This window comes from Ailuropoda melanoleuca, chromosome 13 (genome assembly GCF_002007445.2).
Source record: "Ailuropoda melanoleuca isolate Jingjing chromosome 13, ASM200744v2, whole genome shotgun sequence".
NCBI classification, from domain to species: domain Eukaryota; kingdom Metazoa; phylum Chordata; class Mammalia; order Carnivora; family Ursidae; genus Ailuropoda; species Ailuropoda melanoleuca.
The window spans coordinates 69,583,176-69,606,663 of record NC_048230.1 but is presented as its reverse complement, the minus strand read 5'-3'; the positions used below and the strand labels follow the sequence as shown (position 1 = coordinate 69,606,663).

The window sequence follows — 23,488 nt, the reverse complement described above, 5'->3', positions numbered from 1 at the left end:
TAGTTAAGTTGTTCTTAATAAATGTTTCCTCTTTTTCTTTTTAAAAATACTTTATTTATTTATTTGACAGAAAGAGAGAGTGTTGGGGGTGAGGGAGAGGGAGAAGCAGAAGCAGACTCCCCGCTGAGCATGGATTCTAAAGCAGGGCTGATCCCAGGACCCTGGGATCATGACCTGGGCTGAAGGCAGACGCTTAACCAACTGAGCCACCCAGGCACCCCAAATGTTTGCTCTTTAAAATACAATTGCCTTTTCATGTCTGGGGATGGGGCAGAAATTGGCTGTTTTATTTAAGTTACTTTTTTGTTTGTTCTGATTAGATCGACGTGTAAATGGTACATAATTTTTAGAAGTGCGTTCTCTGCCCTAGGCACTCTTTGCCCCTCCCAGAGGCAACCAATTACAAGGCTCACAGTCTCTGCAAATTACAAGTATATACCTATATCTCCTCCTGACACACGCATGCATAAATGGTAGCAATTAAGTTACCCTTGAATCCTTTACTCTTTACAAGAGCATGTAAGAAATTATTTAGATTTGACCCAGTCAGAAGTCACTAAACTTCCCTATATTCATTATAGGGATTTAGAGAATGTTCATTTAAATTTCAGTACTAATTTGAGTTTTGAAGTACACAGCCCCACAGAAAGACCTTGTGAGAATGGTTTCACCCTACCTGTCCCATCTCTCTCCTCTGAGTCAGTAGACTGTGAGAAATGGCATCTCGGGGCGCCTGGGTGGCACAGGGGTTAAGCGTCTGCCTTCCGCTCAGGGCGTGATCCCGGCGTTATGAGCCCACATCAGGCTCCTCCGCTATGAGCCTGCTTCTTCCTCTCCCACTCCCCCGGCTTGTGTTCCCTCTCTCGGTGGCTGTCTCTATCTCTGTCAAATAAATAAATAAAATCTTTAAAAAAAAATGGCATCTCAACCACCTGGTTGCGCCAGCCGGAACTTGGGGGTTGTTCCTGACCCTGCATTTCCTTCCCCTACACATTCAAACAGGTGATACAGGCCCACGGAGTCTTCCTTCTTGATATCTCTCAAGTTCATCCTCATCCCTCTTCCGTGGCCTTGGTTCAGGCCATTGAAATCCAAACTCTGGATTATTGCAGTGGTCACCAGTCCTTTCTGCCCACAGCAGCCAGAGAGATCTTTCTGAAATGCAAATCTGATCACATGCCTGCCCTACTTAGAATCCTTTAGTGGCTTCCCTCTAACCCTGGGATAAAGTCTAGCAGCTCCTTAACAGGACTTGCAAACTTGTTCTTAAGTTTCTCTCTTGGGCTTTTATCTTTCCTTGCTCCCTCCCCCATTCTCTCCTGCCTTTCTGTTCCTCCTGCCTGGGATGTGTCTCTCTTGCCTATCTCTTAATCATCCTTTGAAGTGTGTGATAACTCCAAAGGTTCGGTTAGGTTAAGTTCCCCTCCTAGTGCCCTGTGCTTACCTCTGTCATTATATCACATTTCCCATCTCTTTGCTGGTTTGTGAACTCCTTTCGCCTTGGTAATTGATAATTTTCTTTTCCTGATCATTCTGGCTAGAAGTTCTGCTTTATTGATCAAAGAGCCAGGTTTTTATTTCATTGATTTCTATTGTTTCTGTTTTCTATTTAATTTATTTTTTATTTTTTATTGAGATATAATTGACAGTTTCAAGTATACAATGTATTGATTTGATAATAGATATATTGTAAAATGATCACCACAATAAGCTTGTTAACATCCATCTATATTCTATTTTATTGATTTTTTAAAAATATTTTATTTATTTGACAGAGAGAGACAGCGAGAGAGGGGACACAAGCAAGGGGAGTGGGAGAGGGAGAAGCAGGCTTCCCACCAAGCAGGGAGCCAGATGCGGTGCTCGATCCCAGCACCCTGGTATCATGACCTGAGCCGAAGGCAGACGCTTAATGACTGAGACACCCAGGCACCCCTGTTTTATTGACTTTCGCTTTGATCCTCATTTCCTTTCTTCTGCTTACTTTGGGTTTTACTCTTTTTCTAGTTTCTTTACCTTTTTTTTTTTTTTTTAGAGAGAGAGCACGTGTGCTCAGGGGGAGGGGGGACAGAGGGAGAAGGGAGAGACAATCCTAAGCAGGCTCCATGCTCAGTGTGGACCTGTACGTAGGGCTCGATCTCATGACCCTGATCATGACCTGAGCTGAAACCAAGAGTCAGATGCCTATGGGCATCTGAGTGGCTCAGTTGGCTAAGCATCTGCTTATGGCTCAGGTCATGATCCCAGGGTCCTGGAATTGAGCCCTGCATTGGGGAGCCTGCTTCTCCCTCTCCCTGCTCACTTGGTCTCTCTCTCTCTCAAATAAATAAAAATAAAATCTTAAAAAAAAAAAAAAGTCATGCTTAACCAACTAGTCACTCAGGCACCCCTCTTTTTCTGTTTCCTTAAGGTGGAAGCTGAGGTCACTGATTGGAGGTCTTTCTTCTTTTCTAATAAAAACATTTAGTGTTGTAAAATTTCCCCTAAGTACTGCTTTAGTGGTGTCCCACAAATCTTGATATGTTATTTTTCATTTTCATTCAGTTAAAAATACTTTCTAATTGGGGCGCCTGGATGGCTCAGTTGGTTAAGTAGTCTGACTCTTGGTTTCAGCTCCGGTCACAGTCTCAGGGTTGTGAGATCCAGCCGCAGGGTAGGCTCTGTGCTGAGCTGGGGCCTGCTTAAGATCCTCTCCCTCTCCCTTTGCCATCCCCCGCCTCGCGTGCTTGCTCGCTCTCTCTCTCAAAAAAAAACCAAACTACTAATTTCTCGTTTTATTTCTTTTTGACCCTATGGGTTACTTAGCAGTATGTGTTAGTTTCCAGATATTTGGGGAGTTTTCCAGAGATCTTCTGTTTATGATTTCTAATTTTATCGTGGTTAGAGAGCGTATTTTGTATGACTTGAGTCCTTTTAAATTTATTGAGATTTGTATTATGGCCTAGAGTGTGGTCTATGTTGGTAACTGTTCTATGTACACATGAACAGAATGAGTATTCTGCTGGTGGTAGTGAAGTCTTCTACAGGTAACATGTCAAGTTTATTAATTTTGAACTATTCAAGACTTCTGTATCCTTTTTTTTTATTTTTTATTTTTATTTTATTATTATATTTTTAATTTAAATTCAAGTTAGTTAACATACAGTGTAGTATTGGTTTCAGGAGTAGATGTTAGTGATTCATCACTTACATAGAACACCCAGTGGTCATCCCAACAAGTGCCCTCCTTAATGCCCATCACCCATTTAGTGCATCCCGTATCCTCCCCTGCCTCCAGCAACCCTCAGTTTGTTCTCTGTAGTTAAGAGTCTCTTATGGGGGTGCCTGGCTGGCTCAGTCAGTTAAGTGTCTGCCTTCGGCTCGGGTCGTGGTCCCAGGGTCCTGGGATCGAGTCCCACGTTGGGCTCTCTGCTCAGTGGGGAGTCTGCTTCTCTCTCTCACTCTCCCTCTGTGTTCTCTCAAATAAATAAATAAAATCTTTTTTTAAAAAAAGAGTCTCTTATGGTTTGTCTCCCTTTCTGTTTTTATCTTATTTTTCTCTCCCTTCCTCTATGTTCATCTGTTTTGTTTCTTAAATTCCACATGTGCATGAAATCATATGATGTTTGTCTTTCTCTGACTGACTGACTTACTTCACTTAGCATACATAATACACTCTAATTCCATCCATGTTGTTTCAAATGGCAAGATTTTATTCTTTTTGATGGCTGAGTAATATTCCATTGTGTATATATATGCCACGTCTTCTTTATCCATTCAGCAGTCAATGCACAAGAAGACTTCTGTATCCTTATTGATTTTCTGTATCCTCTCTCAGTTGTCAGAGAAGGGTACTGAAATCTGACTATAATTGTGGATTTACCTGTTTTTCCTTGCAATTCTATCCATTTTTCTTTGTGTATTTTAAAATTCTATTATTAGGCCTATACATGTTTCTAATTGTTATATTCTCCTGATATATTGAACTTGTTATGATTATGAGATGATCTTTGTCTCTGGTAATTCTTTGCTCTGAAATCTATTTTGGTATATTAATTAATATAGCCATTCCAGCTTTCTTTTGAGTAATGTAACCTTGGTATATCTTTTTCCCATCCTTTTACTTTTAACCTGTATGTCTTTATGTTTGAAGTTTGTTTTTTGTAGGCAGCATATAGTTGGATTTTTAGTCCAATCAGTTAACTTCTGCCTTTTATTATTTTTAGTTTTTTAGAAGATTGATGGATTGATTGATTTGAGAGAGAGGGAGAGATCATGAGCAGAGGGAGGGGCAGAGGGAGAGGGAGAAAGAGAATCCTTAAGCAGAATCCCTGCTAAGCATGGAACCCTTGTGGGGCTCGATCCCAGGACCCTGAGATCATGACCTGAGCCAAAATCAGGAGTCAGACGCTTAACTGACTGAGCCACCCAGGTGCCTCAATAACTTCTGCCTTTTTTTTTTTTTAAGATTTAATTTATTTATTTGTCAGAGAGGGAAAGAGAGAGAGAGAGAGCATAAGCAGGGGGAGCAATAGGCAGAGGGAGAAGCAGGCTCCCACTGAGCAAGGAGCCCGATGTGGGACTTGATCCCAGGACTCAGGGATCATGACCTGAGCTGAAGGCAGATGCTTGACTGACTGAGCTGCCCAGGTGTCCCCTCTGCCTTTTAATTGAGGCATTGAGAAAGTTAGATTTTATGTGATTATTGATAAGGCTAAATATAAATCTGTCATCTTGCTTTTTAAAAATTTTTGTCTCGGGGCGCCTGGGTGGCACAGTGGTTAAGCATCTGCCTTTGGCTCAGGGCGTGATCCCGGCGTTGTGGGATCGAGCCCCACATCAGGCTCCTCTGCTATGAGCCTGCTTCTTCCTCTCCCACTCCCCCTGCTTGTGTTCCCTCTCTCGCTGGCTGTCTCTATCTCTGTCAAATAAATAAATAAAATCTTTAAAAAAAAAAAATTTTTTTTTGTCTCATCTGTTCTTTGCTCCCATTTTTTCTCTTTTTCTGCCTTATTTTGGATTAAATGTGTTTATGATTCTGTTTATCTCCTTTGTTGGCTTATTAGCTGTAATTCTTTGTTATTTTTAGTACTTTAGAGTTTATAATATATATCTTTAACTTACTGTATTCTACTTTCAAGTGATATTGTCACTTCACATAAAGTATCTGAACCTTACAGTGGTACATTCTCACTTCTCCCCTGGCTTATGGCTGTTGTCATGTTTTACTTTTGCATATGTTATAAACCCCACATACATTATTATTTTTTTGTTTAAAGAGATTTTAAATCATTAAAAGGCCTTACATGTATATCCATGTATTTATCCTTTTTGGTGCTTCTCATACCTCTGTACAGAGCTATATTTTCATCTGGTATTATTTTCCTTCTGCCAATTTGATCATTGTCATATGGAAATTTTACCTTATTGGGTATTAGATATTTCTGTATTCCTGTATTTTTTTTTAAGATTTTATTTATTTATTTGACAGAGAGAGACAGCCAGCGAGAGAGGGAACACAAGCAGGGGGAGTGGGAGAGGAAGAAGCAGGCTCCCAGCAGAGGAGCCTGTTGTGGGGCTTGATCCCAGAACACTTCCATCACGCCCTGAGCCGAAGGCAGATGCTTAACACTGCACCACCCAGGCGCCCCTGTATTCCTATACTCGTAAGCTTTGTTTGGGCGTAGTTAATTTTGTTGGTAACAATTTGTGTTTTTGGGTCCTGCTTTTAAAATTCGTTAGGTGGTCAGGATGCCTGGGTAGCTCAGTTGGCTCAGGTCATGATCTCTCTCCTGCTCCCCTTGCTTGTGCTCTCTCTCTGTCAAATGAATGAATAAAACTTTAATAAATAAAATAAAATTTGTTAGGTGGGCCCAAAGCAGGGCTATTTATTCCGTATTATCAAAACAAGACCCTTCTCAGTACTCTACCCAAAGCCCCATGAATTAATGAGGTTTTTCAGTATGGCTAAGGAACAGGTACTATAACCAGCCCCATATGAGCACCTGGTACTATTCTCTCTAATCCTTTTGAGTGGTTCTTTCCTTGGCCTCAGATAGTTTCTTCACACTTGTACTAATCAGTACTTTGCTGGATACTTGAGGGGACTGCAGATCTCCAAGAGTTTGTGTTGTGTGTTCTCTTTCTTTCTCTCTCCCCACTGCCTCCTCCAGCTTTGTCCTCTCTGGTTCTCTGTCTCCTGTGAACTCTAACCACTTTGGTCTCTCTAGACTCTCAGCTATATCTTGTCAACTGGGGAAGCCTGCCAGGCTCTGCCTGGGTTTTCTCTCCCTGCACTGAGGCCTAGGAAACTCTGAAAGCAATGAACTAGGGCAGTTGTCACCTAGTTTATTTCCCATTTCTCAGGGGTCACTGACCTTTTTTTACCTAATGTCTAGTGTCTTGCGAATCACTGTTTCATTTTTCTTAGGTAGGAGGGTAAGTTCAGTTCCTACCATTTTATCTTGACTAGAAGTAGGAGGAATATGGATTTGGATCCTGACTCTGCCTGTTATTCACAAGCTTTGAGAGGTTAGCAAGTTACATAATCTCTCCAGCCTCAAATCTCCTCATCTATAAATGGACTAATAAGACTAATTCCTTATTGTAAGGATTAAATGAAGGAATAAAATACAAGACTTTGAACAGGTGTGTTAGCTCAGGTTAGTATGTGTGAAAAGAACGCAGGATCAAAGTTTGAGTTCCATCCAACCACTTGGAATTGAGAAGATACAGAAAAACCCCAGAAGAAATGATAATGGGAGCCAGGGAGCCAGATTGTAGGGTATCTTCTTTTTTTTTTTTTTTTTTTTAAAGATTTTATTTATTTATTTGACAGAGATAGACACAGCCAGCGAGAGAGGGAACACAAGCAGGGGGAGTGGGAGAGGAAGAAGCAGGCTCACAGCAGAAGAGCCCGACGTGGGGCTCGATCCCATAACGCCGGGATCACGCCCTGAGCCGAAGGCAGACGCCCAACCGCTGTGCCACCCAGGCGCCCCTGTAGGGTATCTTCTAAGACTAACAGGAGAGAGATATTTCAGAGAGAGGAGGTCAGCAGTGCCAGGACTTACAGGGAAATGGAGAGTGGGGGTATCTGTGTTTACATTCTAACTGTAATTACCTCTTCTCCCTGAATGACATATATGAATGACATCTGTGGCTAGTGTTGGGCGCGAGTGCTAACTTCCTCTGCCCAGCTGGAGCAGCTGAGTGCAGAGGCTAGAAGGAGTCTGTGATTTCTCTGACACAATTTGTGAAACCAGTTAAAAGAGATACTGCTAATTTTATTGGACAGGAAAAACTTGATTATGTGAAATACTCAGGAAATGGAGTATATTGATGTTAATTACATTTTCAAGATCACATAGGATCAGTCAGAAAAAGCCTTTTGTGTTTGTTTTAATCAGTTACCAGAAATTTCAGAACTATACAGGTTCATATATTATTAGACCTGGAGGAACACCTTAGGGGGAGCATCTAATCCACCCTTCCTATGTCCTTGATGAGCCCTAAGAGGGACTTGCTCAATGTCATAATTTGATCATGATAGATTTAGATCAGGAAGCTAGATCCAGGATCATAGGACCCACGTTTCAGGTTCTGTCTAGACACAAGTCTCCCCGAGAATAGTGGAAAGAGCACTGTCCCAAGGGACAGGGCACCTGGCTTGGATTCTTCCTTGACCATTACCTCTAACTTTGTGACCTTGAGCAAGTTGTTAAACCTTTGGTTGCTTGTCTTTGAATTGGGAATAACCTTAACTGCCTGAAAGCAGGGGATTGTCCCAGATAATTCATAACAGTTTCCTCCAGATCTAAGATTAATGACCTAAGAGTGGTCAGGACATGTAAATGAGTAACATGGCCGTGTATATGAGAGTGGGCAGTGATGGACACTGAGGTGAACTAGACAGTATGTACCCCTTTTAAAAGGATGGCTGCTACTTAATTCTATTGGATTGTTGCCAGAAAATTTGTGTTATCGAAAGGAAGCCAAAAATCTGGATTTTTTTGTGTGAAATACGTAACATTCAAATTTATGAATTAAGACATGGAACAACTAAGACATATCTTTGGGTTTCATGGGTGCTCAGTTTTAGTTTGTGATAGCTATTTAAATGAAATTCTTCTGAACCTTGACCTTGGATCCCAAAGCACAGGCTCTCTGACTGTGGCCCTCAATAACTAAAGCCAGATCACCTTCCTTCCTGGGATCCTAGTTGCCCCATCTGGCCCTGAGTTATCCTTGTCACAAGAGCTCCTCCCTGGCTGCCTGCTGTATCTGGGAAGTGAAACACCTCTTCTTCCTGCCCAAATTGAAGCCAGCTGCAGCAGAGCCCTGGAAAGCCATCAGCTGCCCTTTTAGAAACAAGAGGAGGCAGCCACACAGGCCTTTGCACTGCACCCCTGGCTGGGCCTGACTTCCCTCGGCCATTTTCTGTTCTTTATGGCCTGGGCCCCTCCCACTAGTCCAGTCGGAACAATTTGCTGCTTACTCTGGGTCTCTGCTACTTCTTCTCAGACGTAGTCACAAGGGGAAGTCCTAGGCTCACTAGCACTTAAACAAGCCCCTGGACTCTGGTTTTAAAGTTCTAGGCATCATGGGGCACCTGGCTAGCTCAGTCGGTAAAGCATGTGACTCTTGCTCTTGGGTTGTGAGCCCCATATTTGGGTGTAGAGATTACTTAAAAAAAAAAAAAAAAAAAGAGTTTTAGGCATCCCGACTGGAGTTAATACAGAAAAAAAAAAAAAAAGGTAGGCAAGTGACAGAAGTTTGAGAAACTTTACCAAGTTCTTGTAGCTGTAGTCCCTGGGTCTTCTATAATACAGAGGGGAAGTTATTTTAGGTCTTGGGAAAAGATCTAGAGGACATTATAGGGTGAGAGGACAGAGGGCAGAGCCCACTGGCTTCAGAAGAAATGACAAGGCAAAGTTGGGCATTCTGGAATACCCCCTCTCTTTTCCTTGTGTCAGTGCTATTAGGGGCACAGAGATGTAGGTTCCATTCTTGAGGAGCTTATGACCTAGGGAAGATACAGGGCAGGCATGAGGGAAGAAGATAGTCTTTAAATAGGAAACAACTCATTACGGTCTCCCCAGCTTTGTAGAATTGTCAACCTAAATGTGGAGGAGCTATTGTTGGATTTTATCACATATACTTTTAACTAATTAAAATCCACTGGAAAAAAATTTTTGTTTTTTCAGCCAAAGGCTTTTACTGCCTACCCTCATGGATTACCAATTAGTCAAGTGTTTCTGGGCAGGCTGAGCTGCCTGTGGAGGCCCTTGGTGCCAGACTGCTAGCTTGTGGAGTCTTTTTTTTTTTTTTTTAAGATTTTATTTATTTATTTGGCAGAGATAGAGACAGCCAGCAAGAGAGGGAACACAAGCAGGGGGAATGGGAGAGGAAGAAGCAGGATCATAGCGGAGGAGCCTGATGTGGGGCTTGATCCCAGAATGTCGGGATCACGCCCTGAGCCGAAGGCAGACGCTTAACCGCTGTGCCACCCAGGCGCCCCGCTTGTGGAATCTTTTGGGTGGGAAAGGCATGGGAGGCTCTCAGGTCCCCAGGCTCAGGCAAAAGCAGGCCATCTGCCTGCTCAGTGCAGGGTAGATGTTCCTCCATGGAGCAAGAATACACCCTTTGCAGATAGGCAGCTTGGCATCGATCCCAGGCTTCCTACTGTCTAACCATATGACTTGGGCAAGCGATAAACTCTTTGAGCCTCAATTTTCCTATCTGTCAACGGGGGCAATAACAGTACCTACTTTGCAGGGTTATTGGGAGGATCCAGTGAACATGCAAAGCACCACATGGTGCCTGCTACCCAAGAAACTCCTTATAAGTGTTAGCTGCTGTTCTATAATACATTTTTCTCCACTGTGCCACAGCTATATACGGTTTCTTGGAGAGACACATTGGGCTAGGCGGGGGAACAGCGCAGGGAAAAGAAGATATAGAGATCCCCAGAGAGAATATTAGACACAGGCAAAGAGAGAGAGGCAGAAGGTTAAAGAAGTGGGCAAGATGGAGAGAAAACTCACCTTTATTGAGTATTTTCAGAGAGATTATCTTTCTCATTCATCTTTGAGGTAGCACTATCACTCCCATTTTTCCATTTGATGAAGAGGTGAAATGACTTACCCCAGGCCAGTGTCAGAGCCAGGATTCTGACACCAAGCTCCATGTTTTCTCTGTGTTCCAGTGCTGGTATGCATCAGCCAGGACAAAGGATGATGAAGCTTATGTTGGCTAACTAATCAAGGTGATTTTAAATTGTTTTGTGGGCGAGGGCCTGGTGGTGGTAATGGTAGTGGTTCGCTTTCTGTTAAAACAGGCTCTGAGGGGCGCCTGGGTGGCTCAGTCATTAGTGTCTGCCTTCAGCTCAGGGCGTGATCCTGGCATTATGGGATCGAGCCCCACATCAGGCTCCTCCACTGGGAGCCTGCCTCTTCCTCTCCCACTCCCCCTGCTTGTGTTCCCTCTCTCTCTGGCTCTCTCTCTCTCTCTGTCAAATAAATAAAATATTTAAAAAAAACCAAACAAACAGGCTCTGAGAAGTCCTGCAGTTAATAATAAGACCAGTGACCAACATTTACTGAGCACTTGGCCTTTCTGGCCCTGTGCCAGGTGCTTCACATATATTTCATTTTAATCCTCAAAACAACTCTGAGATGAGTATTATTATCTGAGAATTAGTGAGGTTCAGTAATTTCTCAGGGTTTACTTTGATAGTGGAAATGAAGCTCGGAGTTGAATGTCTGGACTCCCTAAATGACCATGTTAACTTGGCATGACCTAGCATTTCCTAAGCTTGTTTGAAGGTGTCTTATCATGCCTTTATCTGACCTTTGCAGAACATACTTTCTATGTGTTGTTTAAATGGTTTGGAGTAATTTGATATAGTGTTAGATTGTTAATTGGGGGGCTTATTTCTTTCATATTTGTCCCCATTAAACAGGTAAGGGGCTTCTTTCTTTCTCTCTAGAATTTTTCCTTGCAGTGAGTGCTGTACTCCCTGTGTGTTTGCTGATGAAGTCAGCAGTGTTTCAGACTCTACTTGCCTGGTCATACACAAGTACTTATTTTACCATCTCTAAATGGAGCACATTAGCTCCAGGCCATGGAGAGCAAATTAGGGGAACAGGGAGATACATCACAGAGAAGGAGGCTGCTCTGAAAAATGCTGGCTGCACCTCTCTTCAGCTGTGTGGGCATCAACACAGCATTCCAAGGCTTTTGCAGGATGAGGCCCTCTTTTCTGCAGGTGAGCCTCGGGATACTGAGTGAGGATGGACATAAAACAGCCTCTGTCTGGGCGTGAAGGCACATTTGAGTTTCTGAGACCTTTCTGTAGGTCCTGTAGATCCATGCTACTCCTGCCGCTTTTTTTTTTCTTTTAAGATTTATTTATCTATTTTAGAGAGAGAGCATGAGCGTGAGGAGCAGAGGGAGCAGGAGAGAGAATCTCAAGCAGACTCCACACAGTGCAGAGCCTGACTCAGGGCTCAGTCCCACCCCCCTGAGATCACGACCTGAGCTGAAACCAAGAGTCGGATGCTTAGGCAGTTGAGCCACCCAGGTGCCCCGTGCCACTTCTGTACAGGGTAGCAGAATGAGAGCCCAGCCCTGCCCCTATCTTCTGAAACTGTGGATAAGATCAACAGTACCTATTTAGGGAAACTATTCTGGAACCAGGTGGATATTGGACCTTTTTTCCATTCGTTTTTCTTTTTCTTCTAACTGGGGACTTTGGAGAGAATATCGGTAGCTTCCTGGTTCTTTCATGTGTCAGCATGAGCTTTAAATGGGGTTTGCAAAGGGCAGAGTTTGGAAATTGGATGAAAGAGCATTAGTAGACTGTTTTCCTTATGGTGGCGGAACTGCTGGTTTATTTGAGCAACTTAATTTGGAGATAAGAGAGTTGAGGTGGTGGAAAGAGCCCTGGCTGTAGACCTGGGTTCTAGTTCTGATTCTTTCTCTAACTCCCTGGGTGATCCTGGCAAGCTGTGTCACCTTTTCTGGGCATCGTTTTTCCTCAGTCACCTAATGAGACAGGTCGGACTTCAGGATCTCTGAGAATACTTGCAGTGTGCACCCCTCCCCCTTTTGACGCCAAAATTATAACTCATTTAGTCAGGGTCTGGCAGGACATCTGATGCCTTGTGGCGCAGGGATGCTTACTAATAACCGTCCCTGGAGGAGAATGGCTTTCTTTGACATTGGTGATTAACTTGATGGTTTTGACTTTGGGTCTTTTCTTGCACACATACACTGGGCAGATGACAGGTGACCCCAGCACAGTGACTAGTGGATCGAAGGCCAGATGTGGTTCTCCTGGCTGAGGGTGCCCTGAACATCTGAGGTTTATTCATGGGTATGATGAACAGGGAACATCTGAATGATTGCTAGATGCAGGCAAAGCAGGGCTCCCTCAGCTTCACTCAGCTGCCTGCCTGCCTGCCAGTGGTCCTGCCATGACCAGGCTGCTGAGTGTTCTTCAGAATCCCCACTTAGTGTTGCATTTGTGTTTATACACAAATGTCCTCTGGAGTGTGTTGGTGTTTGCCGTGTGCTGAGAGTGGGAAAGGAATGGCACTCTCCTCCTTCTCTCTTAGTCCTTGTATCTTCTGCTAGGTGAACCCAGATGTAGGATCTTGGGTCTTTGAAAGGACACCATCATTCATTCATTCAAAGAGAGGATATTACTGGGCCCTCCTTCCCACCAATGCTGAAATCTCTCTGTACTGGTCATGAGTGTACAGTTATGACTTTTTAGCATCTGTTGAGATGCCTTGGGTTTGTGTCTCCTATACTGAATGCCCCCAGACCAGGGCAGGCAAACTTGCCCTCCTCAGCAATTCTTCAAGGAGAAGTCAAGTCTGCCTTTGCTTAAGAGAAAGGAGCATCCTATCTAGTTGTGTTGAACTGATGTGTTCTCTGAAAATGGTTTCTGTACAGTCATTAACAGGTGCCTTGCAGAAGGAGTTTCCAGTCTTGGGTGAATGTCTTTTCAGCTGGTCTCTGTTTCGTAGGGTATCTCTTTTGTATTTTTCCTCCAAATAGCTGTTTAGAGTGTCTAATGAAGCAACTGTCTGGAGACCAATGTTTATTTCAACATGGTTGGAGTTGTTTTTGCTTCAGCTTTCAGAGCCAATAAAGCTGGTTATTAGATTCCGTAATTGCTGCTGTAATTACTCTCTTGGAACCGGCAAAGGCATAATTAAATATGGAGATTCCAAGGACTATTTTTTTCCATCTAAAAGCAGCCTCTTTAACTTCTGTTGGCCTGAGTTAGATTTCAACTGTTAAAGCCACTGTGTTTATGAATGACAGTGGCGTTCTTTGACAGGAAAGGTATTTCTTTGGACACCTCTTTGAATATTTGGTTTAGGTGAACTCCTTGTTAACCTGTACTTGTTTTTATTTTTTCATTTCCCCCCCAGTTTTATTGAGATATAATTGACATAACATTGTATTAGTTTTAGCTATACAACATAATGATTTGATATGTGTATGTATTATGAAATGATTACCATGATAAGTTTAGTTAACATCTATCACCTCACACAGTTACATTTTTTTTCTTGTAATAAGAACCCAGTACTTGTTTTTTTATTTTATTTTATTTTATTTTTTTTAAAAGATTTTATTTATTTATTTGACAGAGATAGAGACAGCCAGCGAGAGAGGGAACACAAGCAGGGGAGTGGGAGAGGAAGAAGCAGGCTCATAGCAGAGGAGCCTGATGTGGGGCTCGATCCCATAACGCCGGGATCACGCCCTGAGCCGAAGGCAGACGCTCAACCGCTGTGCCACCCAGGCGCCCCCCAGTACTTGTTTTTTTAAACCCAACCATCCAGAATTTGGAGACATAAAGGGCAAGACACTAAGAGCCAGCATATATTTATGTAAAACTTTGGGCTCGGCCCTTTAAACCTTGGCTACGTATAGAAGTAAATTCCTGTGGTCAGAAATAAGGTTGGGATGGATGATATTTTAAGTGTAGCAGTATGCAGGAAGAGTGTCATTTTACTCCTTTAGTTTGCCCTAAGTTATACTTTACCCCTCTGCCACACGTTTCTAAAATATGAAGTGTTTCAAGTGCTATGAATCTCTATGTTTACACATATTCTTGTAGCCCAAATGGTGACCTCATGTCTAATTTCTTTTTTTTTTTTAGGATTTTATTTCTAGAGAGAGAGTGTGCAAGCAGGAGGAGGGGCAGAGGCAGAGGGAGAGAGAGAATCCTAAGCAGGCTCCATGCTCAGCACAGAGCCTGACACAGGGCTCAATCCCACACCCTAAGATCATGATCTGAGCCGAAAACAAGAGTCAGAAGCTTAACCACTGAGCCACCCAGGTGCCCCTAATTTCAAGATTATGTTAGGGGCGCCTGGGTGGCACAGTTACGTGCTGACTCTTGGTTTCAGCTCAGATCCTGATCTCAGGATCGTGAGATCGAGCCCTGCGTTGGGCCCCACGCTCCATGAGGAGTCTGCTTGAGACTTTCTCTCCCTCATCCTCTGCCCCTCCCCCGCTAAAATAAACAAACAAACAAACAAACAAATAAATAAATAAATAAATAAATAAATAAATAAATAAATCTTCTTTGAAAAAAAAAAAGACTACTCATGAGCCACATGTGAAGGGAGAAAATGAATAGTGTACCCTTTCTCTTCAGAGTTCTTAACTAGTTGAGAAGTACACACAGGAGTTAAATTGGGGTAAATAAATCAACTGTCCCTGCCAGGTACCATCCTGGAGAGTTCACTGTATGGAGAGGAAGACTGTGTGAACTCTGCAGGCAGGAGGGAAAAGTCGTAGAGGGCCAGGCTGTTTGCTCAGGCCCTTTTCTTCCTCTCCAAGAGCACACCTTATGGTGAGGATAGAGGGAAGGGCACATGCTTATAAAAATTCCTGTTTTATGGGCCAGGAGGGATGTAGGGAAAGAATCCTATCGAATGATTGTTTTAGCTAGTGTTTCAATGAGACATTATCATTTCTCCTTTGAGTCAGAGGTACACAGGAGATAAAATATGGGTGTACCCCACATGAGGAACCCTGGATAAAATACATGAAAAACTTGAAATACAGATGAAATTAGAGATTCAGTTTAATATATATGAAGCACTTATTGTGTACCAGCCATTGTGCTGGATATTGGTCTGTAAACATGAATAATATAAATGTTTCATTCATGGAGGGACTCTTGTTTACCTCTCTGATATATTTGGGTATTTGCTTCCAGGTTATTTATTGCTTGGGGAATTTTAGAAGTAATGTGGAGATCAGAGAAATATAAGATTGGCATACAAGGAGTCACTGCCAATTGAAAATGTATTACAGGGCGCCTGGGTGGCTCAATTGGTTAAGTGTCTGTCTTCGGCTCAGGTCATGATTCCAGGGTCCTGGGATCGAGTCCCACATCGGGCTCCCTGCTCAGCGGGGAGTGTGCATCTCCCTCGCCCCCCCCCATGTGTGCTCAAGCACATACGTTCTCTCTCAAAAATAAATAAATAAAATCTTAAAGGAAAAAAAGGATGTGTTTCCTTAAAAAAAGAAAAGAAAATGTGTTAGAGAAAAAAATTAAAGCAGTTCTTAATCTAATGTGTTAATAGGGAAAGAATAAATTTGGTTTTAAAAATCAGAATGTATGGGGAACCTCGTGCCAAACCATTCATGGAAACCCTGCTTCTGGGTTGGGGTTTCATATAAAGCAGAGCAGCTCCCTCTCTGTGATTTATTGAAAGTCAGTCCTCTACACAAGGGTTTGGGGAAACAAAGAACAAACGAGAACAAAATTTGAAAAAAAAGAAAAAGAAAAAAAACAAAAAGCAGAATGTAGCTAACTGAATAAAATCAAGGCTCCTGCTGCACTCAGGACATGAAAAGCAAGGCAGTGTGTCATCTCCATCTTTGTTCTTGAGAACTGTTCCAGTGTCACTTGCCATCATTCTGAGGGTTTACACAGACCAGCGGTTGAGCCCTCCTTTCTCCACCTAACAGCAGGATGACTTGGATGGGCCACTTCACTTTTCTGATCCCCAGTCTCTTTGCTAGTAATAGATCTGGGATCTCTGCCTCATGACTGGCTGCAGGAAGATTAAATGAGAAGGTGGATGGGACTGCCACAGCCATCTTGCTTGCTCACCACACAGCAGGCAGTCAGACACCTTGTTCACTTTACTCATGAACCTGGCAGACAAGTTTTTATAGGCTGGGCTATGCCATGGGTGGTGGGGATGGCTGAGGCGGACCTGGGAAAGAGGCATCTGTAGGACATTGGCCTGAGAAAACTTGAGAATCATTTGTTGATTAGGATATGTCTGAGTTCGTTTCTGTGGAAAGGTAACACAGCACCAAGGAAGGCACAAGGAAGCAACCCCGGGCCCTGAGCACTTCTATACCAGGATATCTTCCCTCTGCCATGATGGTCAATAGCAAAGGTCTCCCAGAACTCAGCCTGTGGTGACAGTCCCAGTCCCTTGCAGAATCTTACAGGCCATATTAAACCATGTGGAGACTTGGTCATGTGGGTACAGGGAGTTGTTGAGGGTTTTTAAGCAAAGGAATGATGTTGAATTCACACTCCCTCTTCTGTGTTCCCACAGTCTCCTTGACACTCCCCGCTGGATTGGATGACCTCTCCAGGGCAGGATCCTGTCTTTTACATTAAGTGGAAGGCATAACAGTTAGAGTGGGAGAGCATGGACTTTGGGGTTCCACCCTTGGCTTAATCCCCTCTGCCACTTACCACTTGGTGACCTGAATTACGTAACCTCTCTGAACCTGTTTCCTCATCTACTAAAAGGGGTGGTCATTTCTACCTTAAAGGGTTTCTGTTTTGTGAGGTACTTACATAGCATGTATGACTTGGTATTAGCAGGTGAAGGTGTTCAGTAAGGAGTCTTGGGGACCCTGGGTGTGACACAGGTTGGATTTGCTGAGGTCATAGGCCATTCACACAGGAAGCAAGGGAGATAGCAGGTTGAATGTCTTGTCAGCTTTTAAGGAAGCACATTTCATTGTTCTTCACATTTTTTGCAATTTCTCATTAGTGTGCTTTATCGTCTGGCTGGAAGAATTTTCCTAGTGGCTTTATTTACTCATTTTAGAGGAAGTATGGGCTGCTTACCTGCAGTCCCTTGGCAGATGGTTCTCAGGATGCAATCCTAGTCTGACAGGAAGCATGAGTAGAAGGAGCATGGGACCTGTTCATGTGATATATGGAGAAACCACAGCCCTGTAAGGGAGATGATTGCATGTTCCTGAGAGCCTGCCCAAGATGGCTCTGGTCTGGAGCTCAGGGACATGGTGGAGCATGTGTGGGTGCATATGAGTGTTCGTATGTGTCTAAGACTAGTGCTATCCAGGCCAAGGTAGGGACCCATTCGTTCTGGCTTTGATGCCCATCTAAGATGTGTACTGAAGATACCTTTAGGTACAAAGAGGGGAATTGAGATGGTAAGGGGCAGGAACCTTGGGTTGTGAGTAGGGAGATGTGCTTTTGGCTCCTGCTCTACCACAGATTCACCTTGGTCAAATTGCTTGCCCTGACTGGATCTAAGAACAAGATGATCTCTACAGCCTTAACAGGCCAGGAAGCATAGATAGATAAAGATAGATGATGACATTGACTTGACCAAATGGGTCAGACTCTAGATTTGTCCCTGGCAGGGAATTCTGTCTTTATTTTAGTTGTGTTGTGTTTTCTATGATAGAAAATGCTGCAGTAACCATCTTTGGGCATGAGGATTTTTGCTTCTGTTGAATACATTTCCAGAAGGAAGTTACTGGGTCATAGGGCAGGAATAACATTATGGCTGTTGCTGTGTGTTGCCATGTTGCTTCTCAGAATCAGTATATCAGCTTACGGGTGTCAGCTATGTGTGAGAGAGCATTTTAACCCTAACTTATCCAGTATTTAGTATAGTTATTATTTATTGTTTTTATAATTCAGTTGGCATAAAATGATACTTTAAAGCTGCTTTATAATAATTAGAGGTGCTGTTTTTTGGCGTCCACTATGTTTAAGTTGTGCTAGGTGTCCGTATATATTATCTCACTTACTCTTCACAGGGAACCTATCAGGGAAGCTAAGTAGCTCACCTAAGTCCGTGAGCTGGGATTTGAACCTAAAGCCGTATGTCCTCAAAACACATCCTCCGTCTCGGTACCTCTCAATGCTTTGATTTGTGGGGTTGTGGTTATACAGTATAAACTTGAGCTTGTGTGCTTTGCTGCACTTTGAAGTATGTGGATTTTTTATAGTTTTCATAGAAAATTGAATGTGTTCTTTGTGTAGAAGAGATTATTAACCCTGTGTTATAGTGGAAGCAAAAAATGAGGTGCATTTATTACAGTTAGGGCAAAGACTCAAGGGAACTCTAGGATATTCAGTGTCAGGCTCTCTGAAACCCTGTTTTCTTCCCCATGCAGCGGCCCTCCAGGCACTGAAGCGCAAGAAGAGGTATGAAAAGCAGCTGGCGCAGATCGATGGCACACTATCAACCATCGAGTTTCAGCGGGAGGCCCTGGAGAATGCCAATACCAACACCGAGGTGCTCAAGAACATGGGCTATGCTGCTAAGGCCATGAAGGCTGCCCACGACAACATGTACGTGGCTACCCGCTGGTGGAGGGGGGGCATCCATATGGCAGGGCCTCAATCCCAGGACATGGCCTTGGGCGACCCATTGATTTATCCATTCAAATACCTGAGTTTGTTTTAATTTGCATTCTTTTTTGGAACCCCTTTTAAAATGGATTTTGTACCCTGTTGCCTAAAGATCTCGGGGTGCCTGGGTGGCTCAGTCGGTTAAGCATCCAACTCTTGATCTCAGCCCCGGTCTTGATCTCAGGGTTGTGAGTTCAAGCCCTGTGTTGGGGCTTGAACCCAGCATGGACCCACTTAAAAAAAAGATTTCATAGAATGAAACAGTATTTCTGAGTGATTGAGAGTTATTGTGATGGGCAGAGTTTCTAGCTAGAAAGGTCCTTAGAAAGTCCTCTCACCCAGGCCTCTGATTATCAAGGTGGGGAAGCTGTGTCCCAGAGAGGGGAGGTGACTTGCCCTGGGTTATGGATGAGCTTGGATAGAACTGGGATTAGAATCAGTGTTCATGTCTTTTTCCTGATGCTGTCAGGGGTCCTGAAAAGCGTGGTGTATCCAAGGGCTTCAGATCTCTCTGTTCCTATATTTGCTTTTGGTGGAATTTTCTGGCTCCTCTCTTGCTCTCAGTCTTTGGCTGTCATATTAACAGTGTTCTTGGGGTGCCTGGGTCAGTCAGTAGAGCTATGTAACTCTTGATCTTGGGGTTGTGAGTTTGAGCCCCAAGTTGGGTATAGGGATTACTTAAAAAAAATCTTTAAAAACAATGTTCCTGACCTTAGCAATCCTTCCCGTGTGTGACTACTTCTCATGTACAGTGGCCTAAGAAACTAGATAACCAATCTTGTTACAGTTGTAATTAAAGGCCAGGGTAACACTAGGTTCCAAATGAGGTCCTCTCCTATGAACAAATTCTGCATTTGTTGTAGTGCTTGGACTTGGCAGCATATATTTGGGGAGTGTTTGAAGCCCTTTTCACTTCCTTGGCAGTACTCAGCCATATTCTTGAACAGGGATTGGCAGAATGTAGCCTTTGGGCCTGCCACCTATTTTAGTAAATAAAGTTTCATGGATACATAGTCATGCCCATTAATTTACATATTGTCTGTGGCTGCTTTTGTGCTACACAGCAGGGTTGACTGTTCATGACAGTTTGTATGGCCCACAAATTCTAAGATATTTCCTGTTTGGTCCTTTACAGGAAAAGTTTGCTGATCTCTGCTCTAGAAATGTGGGGTTGCAGAAAAAGTAGCCTTTAAATAAGTGAGGTATTATCTGAGGGTGGATGTTCATTGGACTGAGCTTCCTAAGTTAGGCCCACGTCTGCTCCATTTCTGTGTTCTCCAAGATGCCTAGCACAGAGTACATCTTAGTAACCCACTGTGCATGCTTTGAAGTACTGATTAATTGTATGTTTATAAGATCAGCAGTGCACAGAAAGTAATTCTGCATGTTTCCCTTTCTTTTGGGGCCTACTAGAGGAGCCATAAGTGGATTTGAGTAGATGGGAAGGACCTATCAAGTGGCACAGCTATATTTTGTGATTTGTGATTTTATCTTTCACTGTACAGAGTTACAGAGTTACCCTTGAGCTTGAATAAGAGCTATTGGCCCAGGAGTTAAAGTCCTCTAGTCTCATCTGACATGTTTATTACTAGCTTACATGAGAGATCATGAATGTGGCATCTAACTTCGCTAAGCCTTATTTCCTTAGGGTGTTGGACTAGATGATGCCTAAGAACACTTTGATCCTCTTGCTTTTGTGATTCTCTTTTAAAAGGGGGAGAAAGATAATAAAGACAAACAAGTAATTCCTCACAGGGAATAATTATAGGGGGTAGGGGTAGGGACCAGATTGTGTGCAGTGGGGTTTCTGTTCCTGCCTCAAAGACCCTCTTTACAAAGACCGATTGTCCAATATGACATCTGTCCATTTCATTTAAAGGGACATCGATAAAGTTGATGAGTTAATGCAGGACATTGCTGACCAGCAAGAACTTGCAGAGGAGATTTCAACAGCTATTTCAAAGCCTGTAGGATTTGGAGAAGAGTTTGATGAGGTGAGTGGTTTCATGCAGTTTACATAAGCTTCACAAATGACACCCGGGCTGCCCTTTGATGTGCTGTTGAAGGCTCTCCGGCAGGGTATATGTGGTTTGGAAATCACCAGTTCTCATTCCTCCGGAGTCTTAGACATAAATAGGGCGTGGTATTAATTCTCCCTAATTCTGGATTTTAAGAAATGGCTTTCACTCTTTGGGATAGAAGTTTAGGTTGAGTAAAGGGACCTTCATTGGGACCCCTCAGCAGGCTTCAGGTCAATAATTGGTTTCAATAAATAATTAACTTACACATTTCATGGGGGACCTGGGCTCAGAGCTGGGGCAGCTGAGGTGACCATTCCTTGCAGAAGGTTACAGGATTTGCCCTTGGGCAACTCTGATTTGAGGTAAAGATGAAGCCAAGGAAGGAGCATTTATATCTGACCCCTGAGGGATCCATCTGGAACTTGGCCACCTACAAGTTTCTGCTGTAGCAATTGGTATTTTGAATCTCTTGGGCTTTTAAAATACAGTAACAGGCCCTGTTGAAGATATTTCATTCTGTGTTAGAGTTGAGTCTGCTGAAAGTCAGGTCCTCTCCATTGAACCTAATTCTTTGTGCTGTCTGATTCCCACTGTATAGCTGAGAAAACAGCCTGTGGCTCTTAGACTTGGCTTCCAGCACCAGGGTCTTCATGTTTTCAGACCGAAATTTGATGGACTTAGTCAAGTTAATTTTGATTCAGCAAATATTCCTGAACATTCAGTGAGTGTACCCAGTTCTGAGATAAAGAAAGAGGAATGAAAAGATCCAGTCCCTTCTCTCAAAATGCTGACAGCTAGTGGAGGACACTGGATATAGACTCTGTAACTGCTTGACAGTGTATTATGTTCACCAGTAGAACCATGTTTAGGGTTTGAGTCACAGAGTATGGACCTGGAGTTCATCTTCCTTCTGACCTTCTTAGAAGGGTTGTGTGTCCTCTGAGTCATCAGGAAAGAGGGACTGCTCTAGGGGGTAGGATTCCCAGGGACATATCTCTCACTCTTGTGTTTCCTTTACCAGGATGAGCTCATGGCAGAATTAGAAGAACTAGAACAGGAGGAACTAGACAAGAATTTGCTGGAAATCAGTGGACCCGAAACAGTCCCTCTACCAAATGTTCCCTCTGTAACCTTACCATCAAAACCCAGTGAGTACTTCTTACCCAGTCATGACACACCCCTAGTGCCATGTAGTGGGTAATCTTGAGGTTGGTTGGCCTCAGTTTGGGTCCTGAGTTTGTCCGGGATTGAGAATCACAGAAGATCTGTTATGACAGCCACGAAGACATCATCACCTGTCTTTTCCTCATTTCTCTATAGAACAGGGTTTCTTAACCTCGGCACTATTGACACAGCCAGGTAATTGTTTGTATTAGGGGAGAGGGGTTATTTTATGTACTACACATGTTTACACAACACCCCTGGGCTCTGTCTCCCCCAAGCTGTGGCAACCAAAAATGTCTCCAGATACTATCGAATGTCCCCTGCAGGGTGTGGGGCATCACCCCCCGTTGAGAACCACTGTTCCAGAATGATTTTTCCTATGTCACCAAATAAGAGAAAGTTCCAGGCCCTGAGAGAAGGTGTGAGGGTTTAATTCCAGGAAAGCTCTTAGTTCCTGTCTCATATCCTGTGCTGTGCACACCGGCAAAAACTTGGGGCCTCAGAGGTAGCCACTGTGGACAGGAAACATCTTTGGCTTTTTTAGAGACCTGGTTCTATAAAACCTTCATTTCTTTTTGCCTGCTCCTTCTTTCCCCTCCCTCTTCTATAATTTCACCCTTGGATAGAAGTATTCCACACTAAACTTCTAGAAAAGGTACAGAAGTTTGACTTGGCGTGGAGAGAGAGCCTGGGGAGCAGGGTAACAAGGCTGTAGTCCTCTTACCCTCCCCCATGTCAAGAAGAAATGGCCCCTCAAGCTGAGTCAGCAGCCTGTGGTGGGTTCAGGCAAAGGGGGTCCAAACACTGTTTAAGGGGCACCTGTGGGGGGCACCTGGGTGGCTCAGATGGTTAAGCATCTGCCTTTGGCTCGGGTCATGATCCCAGGGTCCTGGGGTCAAGCCTTGTAGCATTAGGCTCTGTGCTTGGCGGGGAGCTCTTCTCCTACTCCCTCTGCTGTTCCCCCTGCTTGTGCTCTCTCACTCTCTCTGTTGAATAAATAATAAAGTCTTTTAAAAGGGGGAGGGCACCTGTGGGTGTGGAGAGGTGGTTCAAGCCACTTGTAGTGGAGGGGGAGTGCTGGCAAGGATTAGATCTCCTCTGGGGTTCTTCCTGATTTCCCCCTCCTTGAATGCTCTGGGACGAATTCTGACGGACTCTTCTTGTTTTGCCTGGCCCTAAAGCTGGTGGAGGGGAGGTGCCTGGAATGTGTGCCCGTTATCTGGAGTTTTATGTTGCAGCTTTCAGGCACAGAAAAACAGTCTGCTGATAGCCTGGCAATGAGGCTGGGTGCAAGGACAGGGCTGTTTATTATAGACACGATGTAGCACAGCTCTGGCACCCAGCCACAATGTGTTGAGAGCACTGTAACCAGCCCTCCTAAATAGCCTTTTGTCTCTTCACGCAGCCAAGAAGAAGGAAGAGGAAGAGGATGACATGAAGGAATTGGAGAACTGGGCTGGATCCATGTAACTGGTCCAGTGCGGGCTGGGCCCAGACAGACTCTGGTGGCCTGTGCAGCGGGCAGGCGTGTGCGTGTGTGGGGCAGGCAGGACATGGTGCAGGCAGGTTCCATCGCTCCTGAGTCTCCCTCCAAATCAGTAGGGCCGCATCACTGCTCACTCTGCATAGCATGGTCTGCACC

General features: G+C 43.8%; 1 protein-coding gene across 1 annotated transcript in view; it reads left to right on the top strand.

Annotated features, from left to right (window-relative positions):
- CHMP4B (charged multivesicular body protein 4B) overlaps positions 1-23,484 on the top strand; it is a 50,527-nt gene extending 27,043 nt beyond the window's left edge. The window contains exons 2-5 of the mRNA XM_011221282.3: positions 18,424-18,601; positions 20,541-20,655; positions 21,704-21,830; positions 23,252-23,484. Coding sequence (XP_011219584.2) covers positions 18,424-18,601; positions 20,541-20,655; positions 21,704-21,830; positions 23,252-23,316 — 485 coding nt within the window. The 3' untranslated portion in view covers positions 23,317-23,484. The remainder of the gene's footprint in view (positions 1-18,423; positions 18,602-20,540; positions 20,656-21,703; positions 21,831-23,251) is intronic.
- Positions 23,485-23,488: the final 4 nt, after the last annotated feature.